This window comes from Rhinoraja longicauda, chromosome 15 (genome assembly GCF_053455715.1).
Source record: "Rhinoraja longicauda isolate Sanriku21f chromosome 15, sRhiLon1.1, whole genome shotgun sequence".
Taxonomy (NCBI): domain Eukaryota; kingdom Metazoa; phylum Chordata; class Chondrichthyes; order Rajiformes; family Arhynchobatidae; genus Rhinoraja; species Rhinoraja longicauda.
The window spans coordinates 34,634,472-34,653,725 of NC_135967.1; the positions used below are offsets into that span (position 1 = coordinate 34,634,472).

At 41.1% G+C, this 19,254-nt stretch overlaps 1 protein-coding gene across 5 annotated transcripts in view; it reads right to left on the reverse strand.

Moving 5' to 3' along the window:
* Nucleotides 1-2,591: 2,591 nt before the first annotated feature.
* nlgn3a (neuroligin 3a) overlaps nucleotides 2,592-19,254 on the reverse strand; it is a 191,142-nt gene continuing 174,479 nt past the window's right edge. For all 5 annotated transcript variants that reach the window (XM_078412483.1, XM_078412481.1, XM_078412482.1 and 2 more), the window contains one exon: nucleotides 2,592-9,131. In XM_078412483.1, the coding sequence (XP_078268609.1) occupies nucleotides 8,276-9,131 (856 nt within the window). In that variant the 3' untranslated portion in view covers nucleotides 2,592-8,275. The remainder of the gene's footprint in view (nucleotides 9,132-19,254) is intronic.

A 19,254-nucleotide genomic window follows, 5' to 3' on the forward strand; every position in this document is an offset into this window, starting at 1 on the left:
TAAAAAAAGACACAAAGTGCTGGAGTAACTCAACGGGTTAGGCAGAATCCCTGGAGAATGTAGTAGGTGCCTTTTGGGTCAGAACACTTCTTCAAACTGAGTGTGGTGGGTGAGAAACTGGAAGAGAGGTGGAGGCAAGACAAATCTTGGCATGTGATGATGGATACAGTTGAGGGGAGTTTTTTATTGGCAGATGGTTGGACAAAGGCCGGAGATAAAACGACATATGATACTTTTTCAGCATGGTTTTGTACTTGGGAGGTCGTGTCTCATAAACTGAATTGAGTTTTTTGAAGACATGACCAAAAAGGTTGATGAGGGCAGAGCTGTAAATGTTGTATATATGGATTTCAGCTAGGCATTTGACAAAGTTCAACATGGTAGACTGCTCTGGGAGGTTAGAGTGCATGGGATCCAGGGAGAGGTAGCTGAATGGATAGAAAATTGGCTTCATGGAATGAAACAGAAGATGATGGAGGAAGGATGTTTTTCGGACTGGAGGCCTGTGACTAGTGGTGTGCCTCAGGGTTCGGTGTTGAGCCCATTGATGTTTGTCATCTGTATCAATGATTTGGAGGAGAATGTACAAGGCATGATTGGCAAGTTTGCAGATGTCATTAAAGTGGGTGATATTGTAGTGAAGATGGTTGTCAAAGATGACAGCAGGATCTTGATCGGTTGGGCAGGTGAGCTGAGGAATACTTGATGCAATTTAATACAGATAAATATGAGGTGTTGCATTTTGGGAAGTCTAACATGGGCAGGACCTATACAGTGAATGGTAGAGCTCTGGGAGTATTGTGGAGCAGCAGGATCTAGAAGTGCAGTTGCATAGTTCCTTAAATGTGGCATCACAGGTAGATAGGATGGTCAAGAAGGCTTTGGTACATTGGCCATCATTAGTCAGAGTATTGAGTATAAAAGTTGGGAGGTTATATTACAGTTATAAAAGACATCGGTGAAGCCACATTTGGAGTATTGTGTATAGTGTATATCATCGTGTTAAAATAAAATTGTTGTCAAGCTTGAAAGGGTTCAGAGAAGATATAGCAGGTTGTTGCCAGGACTCGAGGGACTGAGCTATAAGGAGTGGTTAAGCAGACTACAGCTTTATTCCTTGGAGCACAGGAGGATGAGGGGTGATCTTATAGTGGTGTACAAAATCATGAGAGGAATAGATTGGGTAAACACACAGAGTAATGGAATCGAGAACCAGAGGACAGGTTTAAGGTTAGGGGAGAGGAGATTTAAAGGGAACATGAGGAGATACAAAGGGTGGTGGGTGTATGGAACAAGCTGCTGGGACAGATTCCACGCTGTATGACTCTCAGGCGTGAGACAAAAATATTGAAGAGTTGCAAATTGTGAAGCCAGAAGAAGGAATGTAGGTAGAAGGGGAGAAATAGGTGCAAGTCCAGTTGGGGCACAGTTGAGGGGAAGGGGGAGAAGAAAGGTGGGGGGAAAGGTTGTAGTTAGCTCAAATTGGATAATTCAATGTTCAAACCATTGGGTTGTATGCTGCCCAAGCGATGGGATGGTTGTTTAACTAAAGATAACATCAATCCTTGCATGTTGGAAGTGGCAACTTACTTCATAAGTTCATAATTGATATGAGCAGAATTAGGCCATTTAGCCCATCAAGGCTATTCCGCCATTCAAACATGGCTGATCTATCCTTCCCTTGTTACCCCATTCTCCTGCCTTCTCCCCATAACCCCTGACACCCATATTAATCAAGAATCTATGTATCTGTGCCTTAGAAATATCCATTAACTTGGTCTCCACAACCTTCTGCGATGTGGAAAGCATGGTATTAGTGTAAATGGGAGGTTCTTCTTGGTTCTTGGTTCTTGGTCCGCCAAAATATTCCAAATGGAATTTAAACTGGAGGTGGCGGAGTATGTACTTAAGCAAGAAGGGCTTCTTGGAGAAGAACTGCCTTAAATTTAGTTGCGTCTGGTTGAATAACTATAGTAGGGTGAAGACTATTCCATGCTTTAATTGTGCGAGGTTGGTGATTCGCGTGGACTCAGTGGGTAAAGGCCCTGTTCCCATACTGTAACTCTCTATGACTCTATCCTATGGCCATCACCCTCTCTTTTAGACTACCACTCAGAGCCACTTTCCTTTCCAGATCCAGGTCACCCCTCCCATCTTTCCTTTTTTTCTTATCCTTTCCTCTAATTCCTAACTCAACGTCTCTTCCTACCACAACTCCTCTCCCGACTTCCTCCTTCCACAAGTCCTCCACATGTTTCCCTCATCTGCCAGTACTGAAGCACTTAGGAAAGTCTTCATCACCAATGAATGGCACAACCCAAACTGCTGGAGGCAGCATCTGTGGAAGCAAAGGGATAGTCGCAGTTTCAGGTCATGACTCTCTATCACTTTTTTTGCTGCAGATTCCAGAATCTACAGTCCATTGTGACTCCAAATGAATTCCACTTCTTCAGCAACTTTCCTGCCTTTTCAGTTTAATACAGCATTAATACATCTAGAAGTAAAATTGAGTCGATGTATAATAGGGTACATATATCCCATCAATGAACGTAGATGGTGAGAGAACAAACAGAGACTCCAGCTTTTTGTTACCATTTTATTTCGATGCAGAAACACTCCACCATCAATCAGAGATTAAAAGAAACATAGCGATAAAAGGGGAGAGTGGAGAAAAGAAGTGTTTAATGTAGAACATACAGAGGGATCAAAGTGAGGTGAAACATTTACTGGGCTAGGAAAGAGCTCATAAACTGGAACCAGCTGGTCCTTATTAATATATAGGCTTTAGGCTCTGGTTTAGTGTGCAATTCTATCACAGCACAGGGAAGAATTCCAATATGTAATATTTTACTTAAAGGCATGATAACATCTATTTCGATAGAAATATGTTGGAGGAGTGCAACCCATCTCCTTCATGTTATCATAACAATTTATTACAGCATCGATGCTGTGACATTATAACATGTTTCTGAAGGACAATCTGATATCTGGTGGCTTGTATCCAGCATCTGTCAATTAGCTGCAGTCATGTAGGCTGGGTGACACAGTAAGCAATACCCTCAAGACTCATTACACTTTTACCTTTGCTGTACATTTGAAAATATTCTTTCAGACTAATATGGAGTGATTAAGATATTACAATGTTATATTCCATCTTAAATTCTATATGATAAAAATTGTTATTGGTATTTATATATCTTCAGATAGAAAGATCCAGGGAACACTCTAGATAGGCTTTTGTCATGTTTCTTTTCTCCAGTTAGAGTGGCTGTTAACCCTTTGAGTTCTGCAGGGGTATTTCTGCATCAAAATAAATCAAATTCCAAATATTATTTTTTTCTGAGAGTAATATGAATTAAGAAATATTTAGAGGGTCTGCACAAAGACATCTTCAAATTAGAAATATAGAGTCAATACAGCTTGAATAGAGGAGGGAAGAAATAAAATCTAGGTATTTGTGGACACGGATACCCTCAGTACTCAAAGGGCCATTGATAAACACAATGGGATATTTGCTCCGTCACCTATATGATTTCAAACGTATAGGGTTTGACAAGTTTTAACATTACAAATCAGTAAATGCAAAGTTACTATTGCTCCAAATCCAAATGTTCAGACGTTTAAGGGACATACATTCCTTGGAATTTCAATTATGTGCCCTTCCAGCAACCAACAGAACTCCACATCTCAATTCACAGCCTGTCCTCAGTATTCAATTAAACAGGAACATTCAATTAAACAGTATTCAACAGGAACATTGAATATGGCAAACCTCACAAACTCTAATCTAAGAAAAAATAGGTGTTGATACTAGATTTGTGGATGTAGCCCGGTTCATCATACAGACCAGACTCCCCACCATCAACTCCACGTACACTTCACGTTGTCTCAGGAAATCAGCCAACATAATAAAGCGCCTCTTTCACCCCGGCCCTTCCTTCTTCTACCCTCTCCCATTGGGCAGATGGTGCAAAAGCTTGAAAGCACATACCACCAGACTCAGGCTCAGCTTTTTTCCCCTCTGTTATGACATTACTGAATAATCCTCCAGAAGGTAGGGCGTAGTCCCAATCTTCCAACTTATCTCAAGTCTGACATTGGACATTTCTCTGGAACAGTCATGCAACAATGCGGTAAAACTATATTTTGAACTCTGGGATTTCTCCCTTTGCATTACCTGTTGTACTTGTCTATGGATTGATTATACTCAGCCTTTAACTCACCCAATAAATCCCAAGAAGAAACTGTAGAAAGACTACCATAGTGAAGTGCTTATTCTTGCCAAATCATTGATCGCATCTACATATGGGTCTCGCATGGATCTCAAAAGAATGTAGGATTGCTTGGCTTTTGTTTTTGGGGGGAGGGAGAAAATATTGCGATAAGTTAGTTGAAATACTTAATAATTGGAGGAACATTTTCCAGTTGTAAAAGTGCTTTAGATGGATGCTTGGCAAGCAAAAAAAACACCTTTATTTTGATTGCTTATGATTGTTTTTGTTGGATTGAAAACATAGCTTAGAATTTACTGCATGTTTGGTTAGTGCAACTTTAGGATTTAACCAGAATGACCTGACCATCATAGAAAAGAATACATAATTTCATCAAAGGAACCACATCTGAAATCACGTTTGATTGACATTTACTGTTGCTTGGAAGGCTGAAGAACAAAAGGATCGTACATGGAATGTGAGAGAAATGGGGGTGAGGAAATGGGCAGAGGACAAGTGAGAGAAAAAGAAATAATGCTGTAGAACAGTAATGGCACAGTAAAACAGAATAGAAAGAAAGACTTACATCGAATCTATAACATCCCAGTGCTTCACAGCTAATTTTGATGATTATTGTTATACAGGATATGTGTTGTTCACATTATGCACAGCAAGCCTCCAGAAATAATAATGTTAAAATGAATAAGTTTTGTTTTGGAAATGCCAAGCAAGGGTTGATTATTAGTTAGAGTGCAACATAGCTCTATCGCCATGGTTAGTTGAGGAAAGCAGTAGGGTTTCAATTTAACATCTCCAAAAGATATTGCAGTACTGCAGGGAAGTGTGAACATAAGCTTTTGTGCTTCTGGAGTAGGACTTGAATGCAGAACTTTCTGAAACAAGAGGCAAGAGTGCTAGTAACTAAGCCACTGCTCTCATACAGTGATTGAGTGATGGATATAATTTATATTTGTTGGCGGTAGGGTGAAGATAGAGGAATAAACATAAAGGCAAGGAATGAAAAATAATGTCAAGATGTTCCATATGTTGGCAACATAAGTCGAGTTTCATTTGTGCATCACCCAAGATTGACTATAACAAAGTCTTTCAATAATTATTTGTCCTTATTACAAGTTGAGTTTAGAGCTTCAAACCAAATATTATCATCTAAACTTTCTGGCTTTGAAACGTTAGAGGACGGTGTATGTGCAGTTACTTATAATTGAGTATTCGGTTCAAATTTAGGAAGAATTTGTATTCCTCAGGAAACAAAGGAAGTTCCGCATGTCTCCAACAACTCTTACCAAATTCTACCGATGCACCAGAGAAAGCATACTCTCGAGTTGCAACACAGCTTGGTTTGGGAACAACTTTGCCCAAGACTGCAACAAATTGCAGAGGTTTGTGGATGTAGCCCAGTTCATCATACAGACCAGACTGCCCACCATCAACTCCACGTACACTTCACGCTGTCTCAGGAAATCAGTCAACATAATAAAGGGCCTTTTTCACCCCGGCCCTTCTTTCTTCTATCCTCTCCCATTAGGCAGATGATGCAAAAGCTTGAAAGCACATACCACCAGGATCAGCATCTTTCCCTCTGTTATTACACTACTGAATAGTCCTCCAGAAGGCCCGGTGTAGTCCAAATCTTCCAAATTATCTTATTTTGAACATTGGACTTTTCTCTGGAACTGTAATGCAACAATGCGTAAATCTATATTTTGGACTCTGGGATTTCTCTCTTTCCTTTATCTGTTGTACTTGGCAATGGCTTGATTATACTCAGGTATAGGATGATCTGATTTAATTGTATAGTACGTGAACAAAAGCTTTTCACTGTACATGTGATAATAATAAATCAATAAAAATACTTCCTTCCCTTCAGGCTAGTTTAGGGAGCACTAAATCATACTATGGAGGAGGAAATGAGTATGGCCTATTGAGAGTGCACAACCAATGAAGTCCCCAGACTTCCTGTTGTATCTCCAAATGGAGCTTATCCTTTTAATGGATAAGAAATTGAGGCTGTTTTTCTTGCTTATGACTGCAATGGAGAAGGATTGTTCTTAACAAGCAGTAGTTTTTGGGAGCGGTGTGGATCCAAAGTGAATGACAAGCATTAAAAAATGTTAAATATTTTTGTTGGGTGTTGCTACTTCAATATAGTGACTGCTGTAGTTTGCTGAGAAACCCTACCTGGTGAATGCACCCTCACTACGTCCAATAAAATAGACATTTCATATGAAAGATACTTAATACCTGAAGTAGCGACTGAAGATGCTAGAGAAGTCACTCAACTGAAAATGTGGTCCAAAATCCATTCGGAATCCGAGGGGTATTGAAGATTGCCCTTAGAAAAGAGAACAATTGGTCCTCACTGTACCTGTTTTTCCACCCATAAAACGGTCCTAAACCAATTTCTGCCCCAAAAGCTTGCAATTAAATCTTACTAAACACACATTCACAATATAGACTTGGCTTCAAGCTCATTAAAAAACCTGGACCAGGAACCCAATGCAGAACATGTGTGACTGCTTGATATGGTGGACGATTGGGACTATGCAATGATTCCATTTGAAATTCCCAAGGGATTCATGTGTATTGTCTTAGACATGTTTGGAGTCTGGCCGTCATGAGAGACGCTTGATGTGAAGTTGAAGGTAATATTCCATTGGCAGCGTTGTCCTCAATAGTTTTGATCAAGAACATGGATTGAAATCTGAATCTTCTTGCCAAGTATTGGGACACGGAGTGTATCTGTGGCACTAAATCCCTTGGCACCCTCTCCATTGCAACCTAGATTTTACACGATGTAACATACAGCAACAGATTGCTTATACCAAAATACAAAACAGACACAGTTAAAAACAATCCCTCTCCCTCCCGCCCCCCCCCTCCCCCCACCCACTACCACCAAGAAATTTTGCTGGTTCTAATTTGGCACGTGTCACAATTCACGGTGTATAAAAAAATTAAGGGGTGCACACTATCTAAATCTGTATTATTTGCTTTACTTGAAGATTCTCCACGCAGCCCAAAGAAAAATTAGACAGATCTGTAAAAAGTTTGTTAGATTTTTGTCAAGCCACAAAAATACAAAGTGCTTCCCCCAATAAGTGAGCTTAGGCTCATCGTACGATGAGGACAAATGGAGGGGTAATGGGTGGGCAAAATGCTTCCCTGGTTGTCAGGTTAAATGCAATGGCAGTAAACAAACAGCTTCACTGGCAGCTTCTAGAGAACTAAAATTGTTGCACTCTTGATTTAGGTGTCCCTTTGAATTTCTCGGCCATTGATAGTGGCCGGTCGTATGGCAGGGCATTCATTGCAGGAAGGTGCTGGACCCAGATGCAGATCCACGCCAGAGTTAACTGACTCCAAGCAAACAGAAATTAACTCAAAACAATAACCAAAGCTGAGGAGATGTTCTCTCCCTCTGCTCTCGGCAGTGCTTAATGTCTAATGAAGAACAAAGCACACCGGGATTTCTCCAGCAGCCTTCCCCAATCTATCACTGCAACTATCCAGCGTTTCCACGATTTTCACCGGCAGTCATCGAGGGAAACTCCCCCTCCCCTCCATGGAGAATCCAGGTGACATTTATTTCAGTTTTTGCGTGTGCACATTTCCTTCAATCCCCTTGGTGCGAATTTATTCTATGCTGCTCTAAAAGTGATTAAAAAACGCATGGAGCATAGCAGCCTGTGTGTCTAAGGCATGTGAACAATGAGATAAAGGTGAGCAGCTGTCTGCCGCTGCTTTCCCAACACTGTTAACAAAAGCACTTTCACTTTCCCTCATTTTTGTTTTTTTTGGAAACTTTTTCTTAATTTGATTGTTTTTATATATAAAATGTCAAGTTGTCTGTTCAAACAAGAAGGCCCGGTGTGAATGTATGTCTTTCGAAGTTCCCAGGGAGAGAGCCTTCTTGTTAAGGACGGTGCAGTGCCCGTATTAATCAGACGGTTGTTAAAATCCAGCAGGCTGGAGTAGTCTATGTGGAAGAGTTCTCTACCCAGCGGTTCATTCACTCCCGCCTCCTGGAAGGTTATTGCCCAGGACTATACCCGAGTGGTGGAATGTGAATGAGGCAGCCCTGTGCTGTTAAAACCAGCAGCAAAGGTGTTGTATGGATGCAAGGACTGCATACCCACCAAGGAATTGGGGATCATGGTGATAGTATTGGGGGTCATGAGGGGGATATCATCAGGAGAGCGGCGGAGAGTTAGGGTGTAGTCGGGCAGTGAAGGAAGGCGCACGGACTCAGGAGCCTGGATATTCTCACACTCGTGGTGGGTTTGGTTGACTTGCAGCGACATGATCTCTTCCTCCTGCGTATGCGCCATATCGTTGCTGGTGTTGCGCTGTGGGCTAGGTTGCTGGTGGGGGTCATTGCGGCGTTTGTCCTTGCGGTAATACAGAGCGGCAAAGGCCAGAACGTTGAGGAAAAGCAGTGAGGCTCCCACGGCAATGGTGACGCTTAATTCAGTGGAGTAGTCCCGGGGGTTCTCAATCAACAGGGAGCCACCATCTTGCTCTGAATCCCAGTTATCCTTCTGCTGCCCGTTGGAGTTAAAAGCTGGACTCAAGTCGGAACCTGGCCGCTTGGTGGTGAATGGCCAAGCCTTGCCGTTGGGATGTCCCGTGGCATAGGAGATGGGAGTGGTGTTGGGCTGAGGCACCTTGGTGGTGGTGGAGGTGTACTGGAACATATCATGCAGGTTGTAAAGGTGAGGGACCAAATGCTTCCAAAAGGCCACCTTGGTAGCGCGGTAGTGTTCCCGAACGCGTGGCTTCAGACCAATGTGGAGGTAAAGCTGATCCTGTGGGTTGTACTTGGACCAGGCCACTTCTTCAAAGCGGTTTGCCTTTGTGTGGATGAACTTAGTATCCTGTGGCACTGGCTTGTTGGGATCACTGAAGAAAGAAAGGAAGAAAACAATTATGATTAGATAGAGAACACTTTCCATTTTGTTATTCACAATAAGTTTTAAGAAATTGGCCCAATTCGGTATAAATTAAGAGGAATTCATGTAACATGCAATATATAATGAAGATTTATTGGCACCTGCTTTTATTTTAGGCATTGCTGAGCCCTGGACAATGGATCCATGTAATATACTTTGCTTGGCGTAGATACACAGGACTGGTTAGGATGGGAGAGCTGATGTGTGAATGGAGATTGAGACAATTGGGCTGAGTTTAGATGGATGAGAGAAATTAATAAAGTTTTGATAGGACTCGACAGAGGGCGGCACGGTGGCGCAGCGGTAGAGTTGCTGCCTTACAGCGAATGCAGCGCCAGAGACTCAGGTTCGATCCTGACTACGGGTGCTGTACTGTACGGAGTTTGTACGTTCTCCCCGTGACCTGCGTGGGTTTTCTCCGAGGTCTTCGGTTTCCTCCCACACTCCAAAGACGTGCAGGTTTGTAGGTTAATTGGCTGGGCAAATGTAAAAATTGTCCCTAGTGGGTGTAGGATAGTGTTAATGTGCGGGGATCGCTGGGCGGCGTGGACCCGGTGGGCCGAAGGGCCTGTTTCTGCGCTGTATCTCAAAATCTAAAAAAAAATCTAAAGTAGATGCAGGAAGAATGTTCCTTAAAGTGAGAAAGTCCAGAACTAGGGGGTCACAGCCAAAGGATATGGAGTAATGCATTTTGGTAATGATGGGGAGAAATCTATTCTCTCATAAAGTGGAGGACCTGCAAAAGGTTAAGACTAAATCATTAAATATGTTCAGGATGGAGTTGCACACTGTTCTAATACTTAAAGATATCCAGGGATATGGGGGAAAGCAGGAACAGGGGACAGAATCTGAATGATCAGCTATGATTGTACTGGATGGTGGAGCAAGCTCGATGGGCAGAATAACCTATTCGTGCTCCTATTTTCTCTGTTTCTATCAAGTCATAAGGGATCCTCAGGTATCAGTGAACCATATGCAGAGAATTAGAATAACATGTCAGCTCAATTAGCAAGTTACACTGAAGGTTCGTATAATATTTATACCCTTTTTTCCACAGCAATTGGCACAAGAATTTTTTGCCAATCTCATATCCATGGGAGACTGTGAAGATTATCATATGACCATCTAGGAACATCCAGGGAACAATTTGCAGAATTCATAGTACATATTCCATAAATGCAAGTTTGTGACGCTATAGGTGTTAAAAGTGATCAGTTAATATTGGGTGAAAACTGGTTTTAGTGCATGATCACTAGCACTGAGTTGGAAGAATACATCTCAATCATTACATCCAAGTCTGGTTCAGATTTGGTCTGGGGTCTCATTAACAGTTTTGTGCACAGTGTTGGTGCCTATTGGGCCTTCACTGGCAGCTTGCCCATTATACTACTGGACCTGATGAATATAGCTATAGTCCAGATGTTTATATGTTCCTATTGCTATATTGGGGTATAATAAAATTGGCAAAATGATTGAATTAAGATTATGTAAGTTGAAAAAAAAGTGCCTGAGAAGCTGTTCAATTTTAATATAAATCATTCAGATTAGAAAGAGAATATTGGTTAACTTGGATTGCACAAAAGTAGCCTGAAGGTAAAATCTAGGAAGCCGATTGAAGCAATTGCAGAGAATGTGGAGGCAGGGTACATGCCTGCTGACTCTAATCCGTGACATCTATATATTGAAACTCTCGTTTGTTATCTTGTTTGTGACTGAACTTCAGCCAAAACGGTACACGTTAGTGCGACAATTTTAGGCCCACCTTAGTGTCACTTTGTCACTTTAGTGATAATGCAAGTAGTTTTATTGAAATCGGTGTTATATTTTTAAAGTTATTCACATTTTTAAGTTTAAAAGGAGGGGAGGGGGAGGAGGGGGAGGGAGGGAGGGGGGAAGGGGGGAGTGGGGGATAAGGGAGAGGGGAGGGGGGAGTTGAGGAGAGAGGGGAGGGGGAGGGGGGGAGGACAGGGTGCTGCACCAATGCAGGAGAGGTTTGGGCCCAACGGGTCCACTTGGTCTAGTAAAAATTAAAATCAAAAGCATTTTTCTGTGCTGCTTGCAGTCGGTACAGAACACGGACTGACCGTGCCTCACATTCCTCCATTCATTGCCAATGGATTTCAACACCTGTGTAAGGATCCAACAAGCACTTTTAGTGGATGTGTCATAAAGTTATGAAGCAGGGATGTCCCAACTCATCCATGCTGATCAAGATGCCCCATCTAAGCTAGTCTCATTTGCATGCCTTTGGCACATCTCCCTCTAAAACTTCCTATCCATGTACCTGTCCAAGTGTCTTTTAAATTATGTATTTTAAAGTGCAAATAGCACATACCTCAACTACCTCCTCTGACAGCTCATTCCAAATACCCTCCACTCTCTGAGTGAAAAAGATGCCCCCCAGATTCTTATTAAATCTTTTCCCTCTGGCATTAAATGTATGTCCTCTGATTCTTGATATTCCTACCCTGGGAACATTCATCCTAACTACTCCCCTCATGATTTTATTCTCCTCTATAAGATCACCCCTTAGCCTACTGCACTCCAAGGAAAAAGGTCCTAGCTTGCCCAACCTTTCCCTATATCTCATGCCCTCGAGTCCTGGTATCATCCTCGTAAATCTTTTCTGCAATCTTTCCAGCTTAATGACATCCTTCCTATAGCAGGGTGACCAAATCTGAACACGATACACCAAACTTCTATACTCAATACCCTGACTGATGAAGGTCAATATACCAAAAGCCTTCTTCACCTATCTACCTACGACACCAATTTCAAGGCCTAGATCCATCTGTTCCGCCACACTTCCCAGGGCACCACCATTCACTGTGAAGGTCTTGGTCTGCTTTGACTTCCAAAAATGCCACACCTCACACTTATCTGCAATAAACTCCAGATGCCATTCCTCAGCCCTCTTGCCCAGCTGATCAAGATCCTTATGTAATTTTTGATAACCATTTAATCGTGTACAATGCTACCTATTTTAGTGTCGTTTGCAAACTTACTAATCATGCCTTGTGCACTCTCATCCAAATCATTGATATAAACCACAAACAGCAAAGGGCCCAGCATCGATCCCTGAAGCACATTACTGGTCACAGTTCTCTAGTCTGAAAAAAAAACCTTCCACCACTGCCTCTGCTTCTTACCATGAAGGTAATCTAACTCATACTTGTAAACATTTATTCAAAGAAACAGTAATGCCGGGCAGGTCTTGGTGAAGAGAAGTGAAAATGTTAATATGAATTAATTGTGATTGATAGATTTTCTGGAGTTCTCTGAGGATGGAGCAGACAGGATGGATGAAGGGGAGCCTGTATTTGACATCCACAATGCTGCATAAAAGAGGATACTGTACCAGATAAGAGCCCACAGGCTGGGGGACATCTGGTAATTCAGGTGACCCCCTGCATTAGAGCCCTCTGTGTAATGGAAAGACGCCCTTTGGGGATTTCATAGATCACTACCAAAAATTCTGAGATACCGAAAAAAATATCTGATCCCACGGAATTTATGTGACAATTTTTTTAACATTTCTTGCATGTCTTGATGGTGCGGCTATGCATAATGGAAAATCACGATGAAGACTGTTTTCTGTGATGCAACTGCCTGTGACACAGGGGTCACTTGTATATTGGCACGGGTAGAAGAATGGTTAATTAACAGAAACAGAGAAGTGAGTCATGTTTCGATTGGCAATCACTAAATAGTAGGCTGTCACATGGATCAATGCTGGAGACTTGACTACTTAATATCTATAGTAATGACAGGGTGCCCTGAAACTAAGCTTATTCAAAGATGAATGAGCCAGTAAGTTGTGTGGTGGAAATAAAGACATTTCATAGGGATATAGATAGTTAAGTAAATCCACAACAAGTTGCAGATGGAATATAATGCAGCAGAATATAAGGTTATGTCTTTAGAAGGAGGGATGATAGAGCGAATTATAATTAAAATGCAGTGAGACTAAAAAATAATCTGAGAACGCTAGCATGACACAAAAAAAATCAGCATGCGGGTACACAAGTACAGGCAATCCCCACATTACAGCCATTTGGGTTACAGAAAATCATCCTTACAGAATGTACAAATCACTACTCAAAAATTGAGACACAAAATAAATTTCACTCTCATGGAATTTGTGTGAAAAAAGTAATTCAAGTTTAAAAAAATCACCCAAAATTTAATCTCTTTCCATTTTGCATTTCTAGACACATATACGCAAATGACGTGGCTTCACATTACAGAAAATTGTGATACAGCCCATTTTGATGAGAATGCAGAAGGTGTCTGTAATTAGCAAGATTAATGGCATACTGGTCCTGTACAAATAAGGAATCACAGATGTTGGTTTACAAATAAGGACACAAAGTACTGGAATAACTCAGTGGGGGGGTCAGGCAGCAGTCCTGGTGAACGTGGATAGGTGACCTTTCAGATCAGGATCCCTCTTGGCCTACATTGAAAAGAATGTGGAGTATAAAACCAGTTTTGTTTCGATATGTTTACAAGGTTCTGGTAATACGGGGCATGGTTTTAGGACTATATTTACAGAAGTATATTCTTGTGTTGAAGGGAATGCAGAGAAGGTTCACAACTTGATTCATGAGATGAAGAAGGTTGAGATGTAAAAGGATGAGCAGGTTAGGCCTATACTTCTGCGACATAAGAAGAATAAATGGTAACTTTAGTGAAATACATAAGTTCTGAGAGAGACTGACAGGGTAGAAGCTGAAAGGGCATTTGCCCCAATTGTACATCTCATACCAGGAGGTGGAGTTTCACAACAAGAGGTCATTGATTTAAGATTGAGATGAGGATTTATTTTTCTCTCATGAGTCATGACTATGAAATTCTCTACCTCCGAGAACACTGAAAGTAACAAGGATCCAGAAATGTACTCATTGTTGGAACTTCAATATTCACTATTGAGAATGGCTTGGTGGCATCAGATGAGTACAGTAGATAATGAGCGAACCAAAAAGACAGAAAAAACAATTTGACTAGGTTGTCAACAACAGGTCTGTGGCAGTAATAGTGGAAATGAACACTGCATTGTCTCCATGGAAACAAAGTTCTGCCTTCATGTCAAGGATACCTTCCTTCATGCTATCGGCCTTGATAATCAAGTTAATTTGGTTAGAGTCTGGTTGCTCAAAAAATGGCAATGATGAAGCCTTATGGACTATCAACAAGACAGAAACATAAGATAGACACATAAAGCTGGAGTAACTCAGCGGGTCAGACAGCATCTCTGGAGAAAAGCAATAGATGATGTTTCAGGTCGAGACACTTCTTCAGACTGAGAGTCATGAGAAAGGGGAATGAGAGATATAGACTGTGCTATAGAGAGATGTAGAACAAACGAATGAAAGATATGCAAAAAAGTAATGACGATAAAGGAAACATGCCATTGTTAGCTGTGGGCTAGGTGAAAACGAGTTACAGACAATGAGATTTGTACCAGCATCTGCAGTTATTTTCCGACACAACTATGAGACTCAACAAGATGATTTTGAAGCTAATATGACTTGGGTAGGAGGTGATGGAGAATGAGGGGATGCAAGGGTTTAATGAAGTTGGAGAAATCAATATTCATACTATGGGGTTATAAGCTGCCCAAGTGAAATATGAGGTGCTATTCTTCCAATTTGCATTTGGCCTCACTCTGACAATGGAGGAGGCCCAGGACAGAAAGGTCAGTGGGGGAATGGGAAGGGGAATTAAAGTGTTTGGCAATCAGGAGATCAGGTAGGTCCAAGCGGACTGAACAAAGGTGTTCAACTAAACGATCGCCCAGTCTACATTTGGTCTCTGTGATGCATAAGAGTTCACACCTTGAACCTATATTTGTTCTTCAAGGTCATAGAGTCATAGAGTGATACAGTGTGGAAACAGGCCCTTCAGCCCAACTCGCCCACACTGCCAACAATGTCTCAGCTATACTAGTCCCACTTTCCTGTGCTTGGTCCATATCCCTCCAAACCTGTCCTATCTATGTACCTGTCTGACTGTTTCTTAAACGATGGGATAGTCCCAGCCTCACCAACCTCCTCTGACAGCTTGTTCCGTACACCCACCACCCTTTGTGTGTGAAAGTTACCCCTCAGATTCCTATTAAATCCTTTCCCCTTCACCTTGAACCTATGTCCTCTGGTCCTTGATTCCCCTACTCTGGGCAAACGTCTGTGCATCTACCCAATCTATTCCTCTCATGATTTTGTATACCTCTACAAAATCTCCCATCATCCTCCTGCGCTCCATGGAATAGAGACCCAGTCAGCTCAACCTCTCCCTATAGCTCACACCCTCTAGTCCTGGCAACATCCTTGTAAATCTTTTCTGAACCCTTTCAAGCTTGACAATATCTTTCTTATAACATGGTGCCCAGAACTGAACACAATATTCTAAATGTGGTCTCACCAACGTCTTATACAACTGCAACATGACCTCCCAGGGGTGGACTCTTGTACATTAATTCCCCTTTATATCAGCACCAACATGTATCTACTTGTATGAAATTAAAAAATATGACTATTTTGCCTTAGAACAGTTGAAATGAAGTTAAAAGAAGAACGGTTAAAACATAAAGGAAAGGAGAAAGGAATGTGACTAGCTGCATTGCTTTCATAAGATCGACATAAAATGCTGGAGGAATGGGTGACGTTTCGGGTCAAGAACCTTCTTCAGACTGGTTAGGGATAAGAGAAACGAGAGATATAGACAATGATGTGGAGAGATAATGAATAAAGGATGTGCAAAAAAGTGACGATGAGAAAGGAAACAGGCCATTGTTAGCTATTTGTAGGGTGAAAATGAGAAGCTAGTGCCACTTGGGTGGGGGAGGGATAGAGAGAGAGGGAATGCTAGGGCTACCTGAAGTGAGAGAAATCAATATTCATACCACTGGGCTGTAAGCTGCCCAAGCTAAATATGAGATGCTGTTCCTCCAATTTGTGTTTAGCCTCACTTTAACAAATGAGGAGACTGAGGACAGAAAGGTCTGTGTAGGAATGAGAAGGAGAATTAAAGTGTCCGGTAGGTTCAGGTGGGCTGAGAGAAGGTGTTCCTCAAAACGATCGTCCAGTCTACGTTTGGTCTCGCCGATGTATAAGAGTCCACATCTTGAACAACAGATACAGTAGGTGAGGTTGGAGGAGGTGTAGGTGAACCTCTGCCTAACCTGAAAGTACTGTCGGTGTCCCTGGACAGAGTCGAGGGAGGAGGTATTGTGACAGGTGTTGCATCTTCTACGGTTGCAAGGGAAGGTACCTGGGGAGGGGGTGGTCTGGGATGAGTCAACCAGGGAGTTGTGGAGGGAATGGTCTAAATAAACTGGTCAAGTTTGTCTTCAAAGTGCGGACGCATGAAGCATTGGACTGTTAATCTATTAAGAAGAGATATTCAAATTCCATTCTTACTTCAGAGAAGATGCCATTGATAAGTTTCGAGACTTTTAAGATGTTCTTTTATTCCTTAGCGACAAAGAAAAGAAAAAAAAAACATGGCAGAGAAAAGTGGGAAGAAATCTGAGGTAAGAGAATTGATCGAGAACATAACGTTTTGGCGAAATATAAAATGTTATCTGAATATAATAGTTAAAAGATAATAAATAAAAACAATGAGATGCATCAAAAGCCCTATTTGAGATACTCTTACCATTTATAAGAATATGTCACAATCTTTTGATAAAATTAGAATGTTTACTTAATAGTTGCAAAGATAAAGTTGCAGTAAAACAAAGAACAACCAATTTGAAAGATGCATTCATTCATCAGGGTGGAACTCAAGAAACAATTGGGTAATCTGCTTTACTAATTTATGGAGAAGACAGGGGGTTCTGAGATTGTTGTAACAATGGAACAGGTCAACAAAATAATTTGAAACACTAGTGAGAAATCAGCAAATTACAGTTGATGAGATAGTAAGTCCTGCAGAGCAGAACACATGCCAGGTCCAGTTTAATATTGATCAATCCACACAAAAAAAAGAGAGATCAATGAACCAACCAACCATCTGTCCAGTTAAAAGTGTACATGTTTTGGTCGTGTGTCATCAATTCCAATTAATGCAGTAATCGTTCCAGTATCAAATAAAAGGCTTCCATTTGGCAATCCTTATGAATCATTTAAATATCCCAGTTAAAGCAGGAATACTTTATTTTTACATTATCTGGGGTTTGACCTGTATAGCAAATGAAGTGGAGAAATGAAATACTCAAAAATAAAATATATCCCACACAGTTGAACAATTCCATCAGATTATTCAGTGGTTTTATGAGTTCCATCCTTATGCACAATCTGCAAAAGATATATCGCCATTTAATTTCAATTTAATTGATTTCAGAATGTAAAAAATCAGACTATGTTCCAGTGTACTGAATGAATGAATGGTTCCTTTAGTTAGCTTCATGCTTTGCTGCTTAAAGTACTCAGTCTACACATTTTTCTTTGCAACACCGGCAAGCTTTATTGCTTCCAGATGCACATGGATCAAGAACTCCAGGTGGAAGAGCTAACACGAGGCAACTGGACTGCATGCAGAGATGGTAACATGTTGTATCTGACCTGCAAGTAGTGTTGCTAACAGTTCCATATTGAATGGGATTTCTCAAATCTAAAATAAGTGTCCAATATAATTTTGATTCGGATGCCAATGTTCCCAAGTAGCCACCAATGTCTGGGGGTCAGAATCTACGTCAGCCAAACATAAAAACGCAGTTTTTGGTAACCTAACCACACAATTTATGATGACCTAGAGGCTTTCTATCACGGCCAGCAGCATTATATCTGCGAGCTGTGCAATGAATCTCTGTTTGCAGACCAAAGACAGAAGGTTTTGTGTTTCTTAATTCTTATTATTATTGAGTCTTATCAACTTGTGTTGTTTCCCTGACGAGAAACCTATAGCCCTAATTCTCCATATTCTGTTGCTCACTTCATCCTTGCATGGCTTACTTCATTTCTGGTCTCACCTGTAAAAATATTGTGTTTACGTGGGCCGGCAGGGCCTGATCCCGAAGCCATGGCAGGAGTGGGAATAGAGATTGAGAGTGCTTAAACCATGGAGATCAGGAGAGCTGGTGAGACTTTGGAAAATGGGAAAGCTAGGAAGGCTGCAACATGGATAACATAATACGGGTGTGTCTCCTCCCAATAAGCAGACCACTGGTGAGATATGTATTTGAGTAAATCTACCAGAAGATGTCTCTCATTTTTGAGATAAAATGTCAGTAACTCAATATGGAATGAGAATACTTACATATTTATCAGCCACACACAGAGTTATATGAATACTGTAACGATTGTAAATATGCCATGTGGTTCAAATGTCCTCTTTTTAGAATGAATGATGGCCTTGTAGCAGTAACATTTTGCAGGCATGACAATTACATATGGCCCTTCAAACATGTATACGGGAAAGTGGTAGTAATAAAATCCACAGTATATTTCTTTCAAAACAATGATTGTTATTTATTTTTTCAGAAAATGCATGCCCTCACTGACAGTAACTCACTGATCCCACTTCCCCTCTCCAGTGACTTTTCCATCATAATGACACATGACATCAGCTCCTAAATGTTTTCAACAAGATTCAACCACTGCTTTGAGTTATTTCACCTCATGCATTTTTTACCATTATAGTTTAGTTAAAAAAAGTGCTGCTTAGCTGAGAAATAACAAACTTAGAGGACATTGCATCAGTAACTTTGGCAGGTATCTTTATTGTATGACACCAAAGAACTATTTTCTTAATGAAGATAGGAACTGAAGTTTTCTATCAACATCCAACATATCAACTGGAAGGTAATGCACAATGCAAAATTTAATATTGTCCATGAATGATGGTGCCATCAAGAAACCAGAGTGTATCACTAATGGAGAATGAGCATTATTCTCCAACACAAATCTTCAACTATTATTTCAATCATGCATAGCAGCAATGCCCCTTTCAGAAACCGAGGCCTGATGTTTTGAAGAATATTTTGGCCATAACAGAGTTATGTCAAAAGGACTTAAGTAATAGGAGCAGAATTAGGCCATTCGCCCCATCAAGTCTACTCCACCATTGGC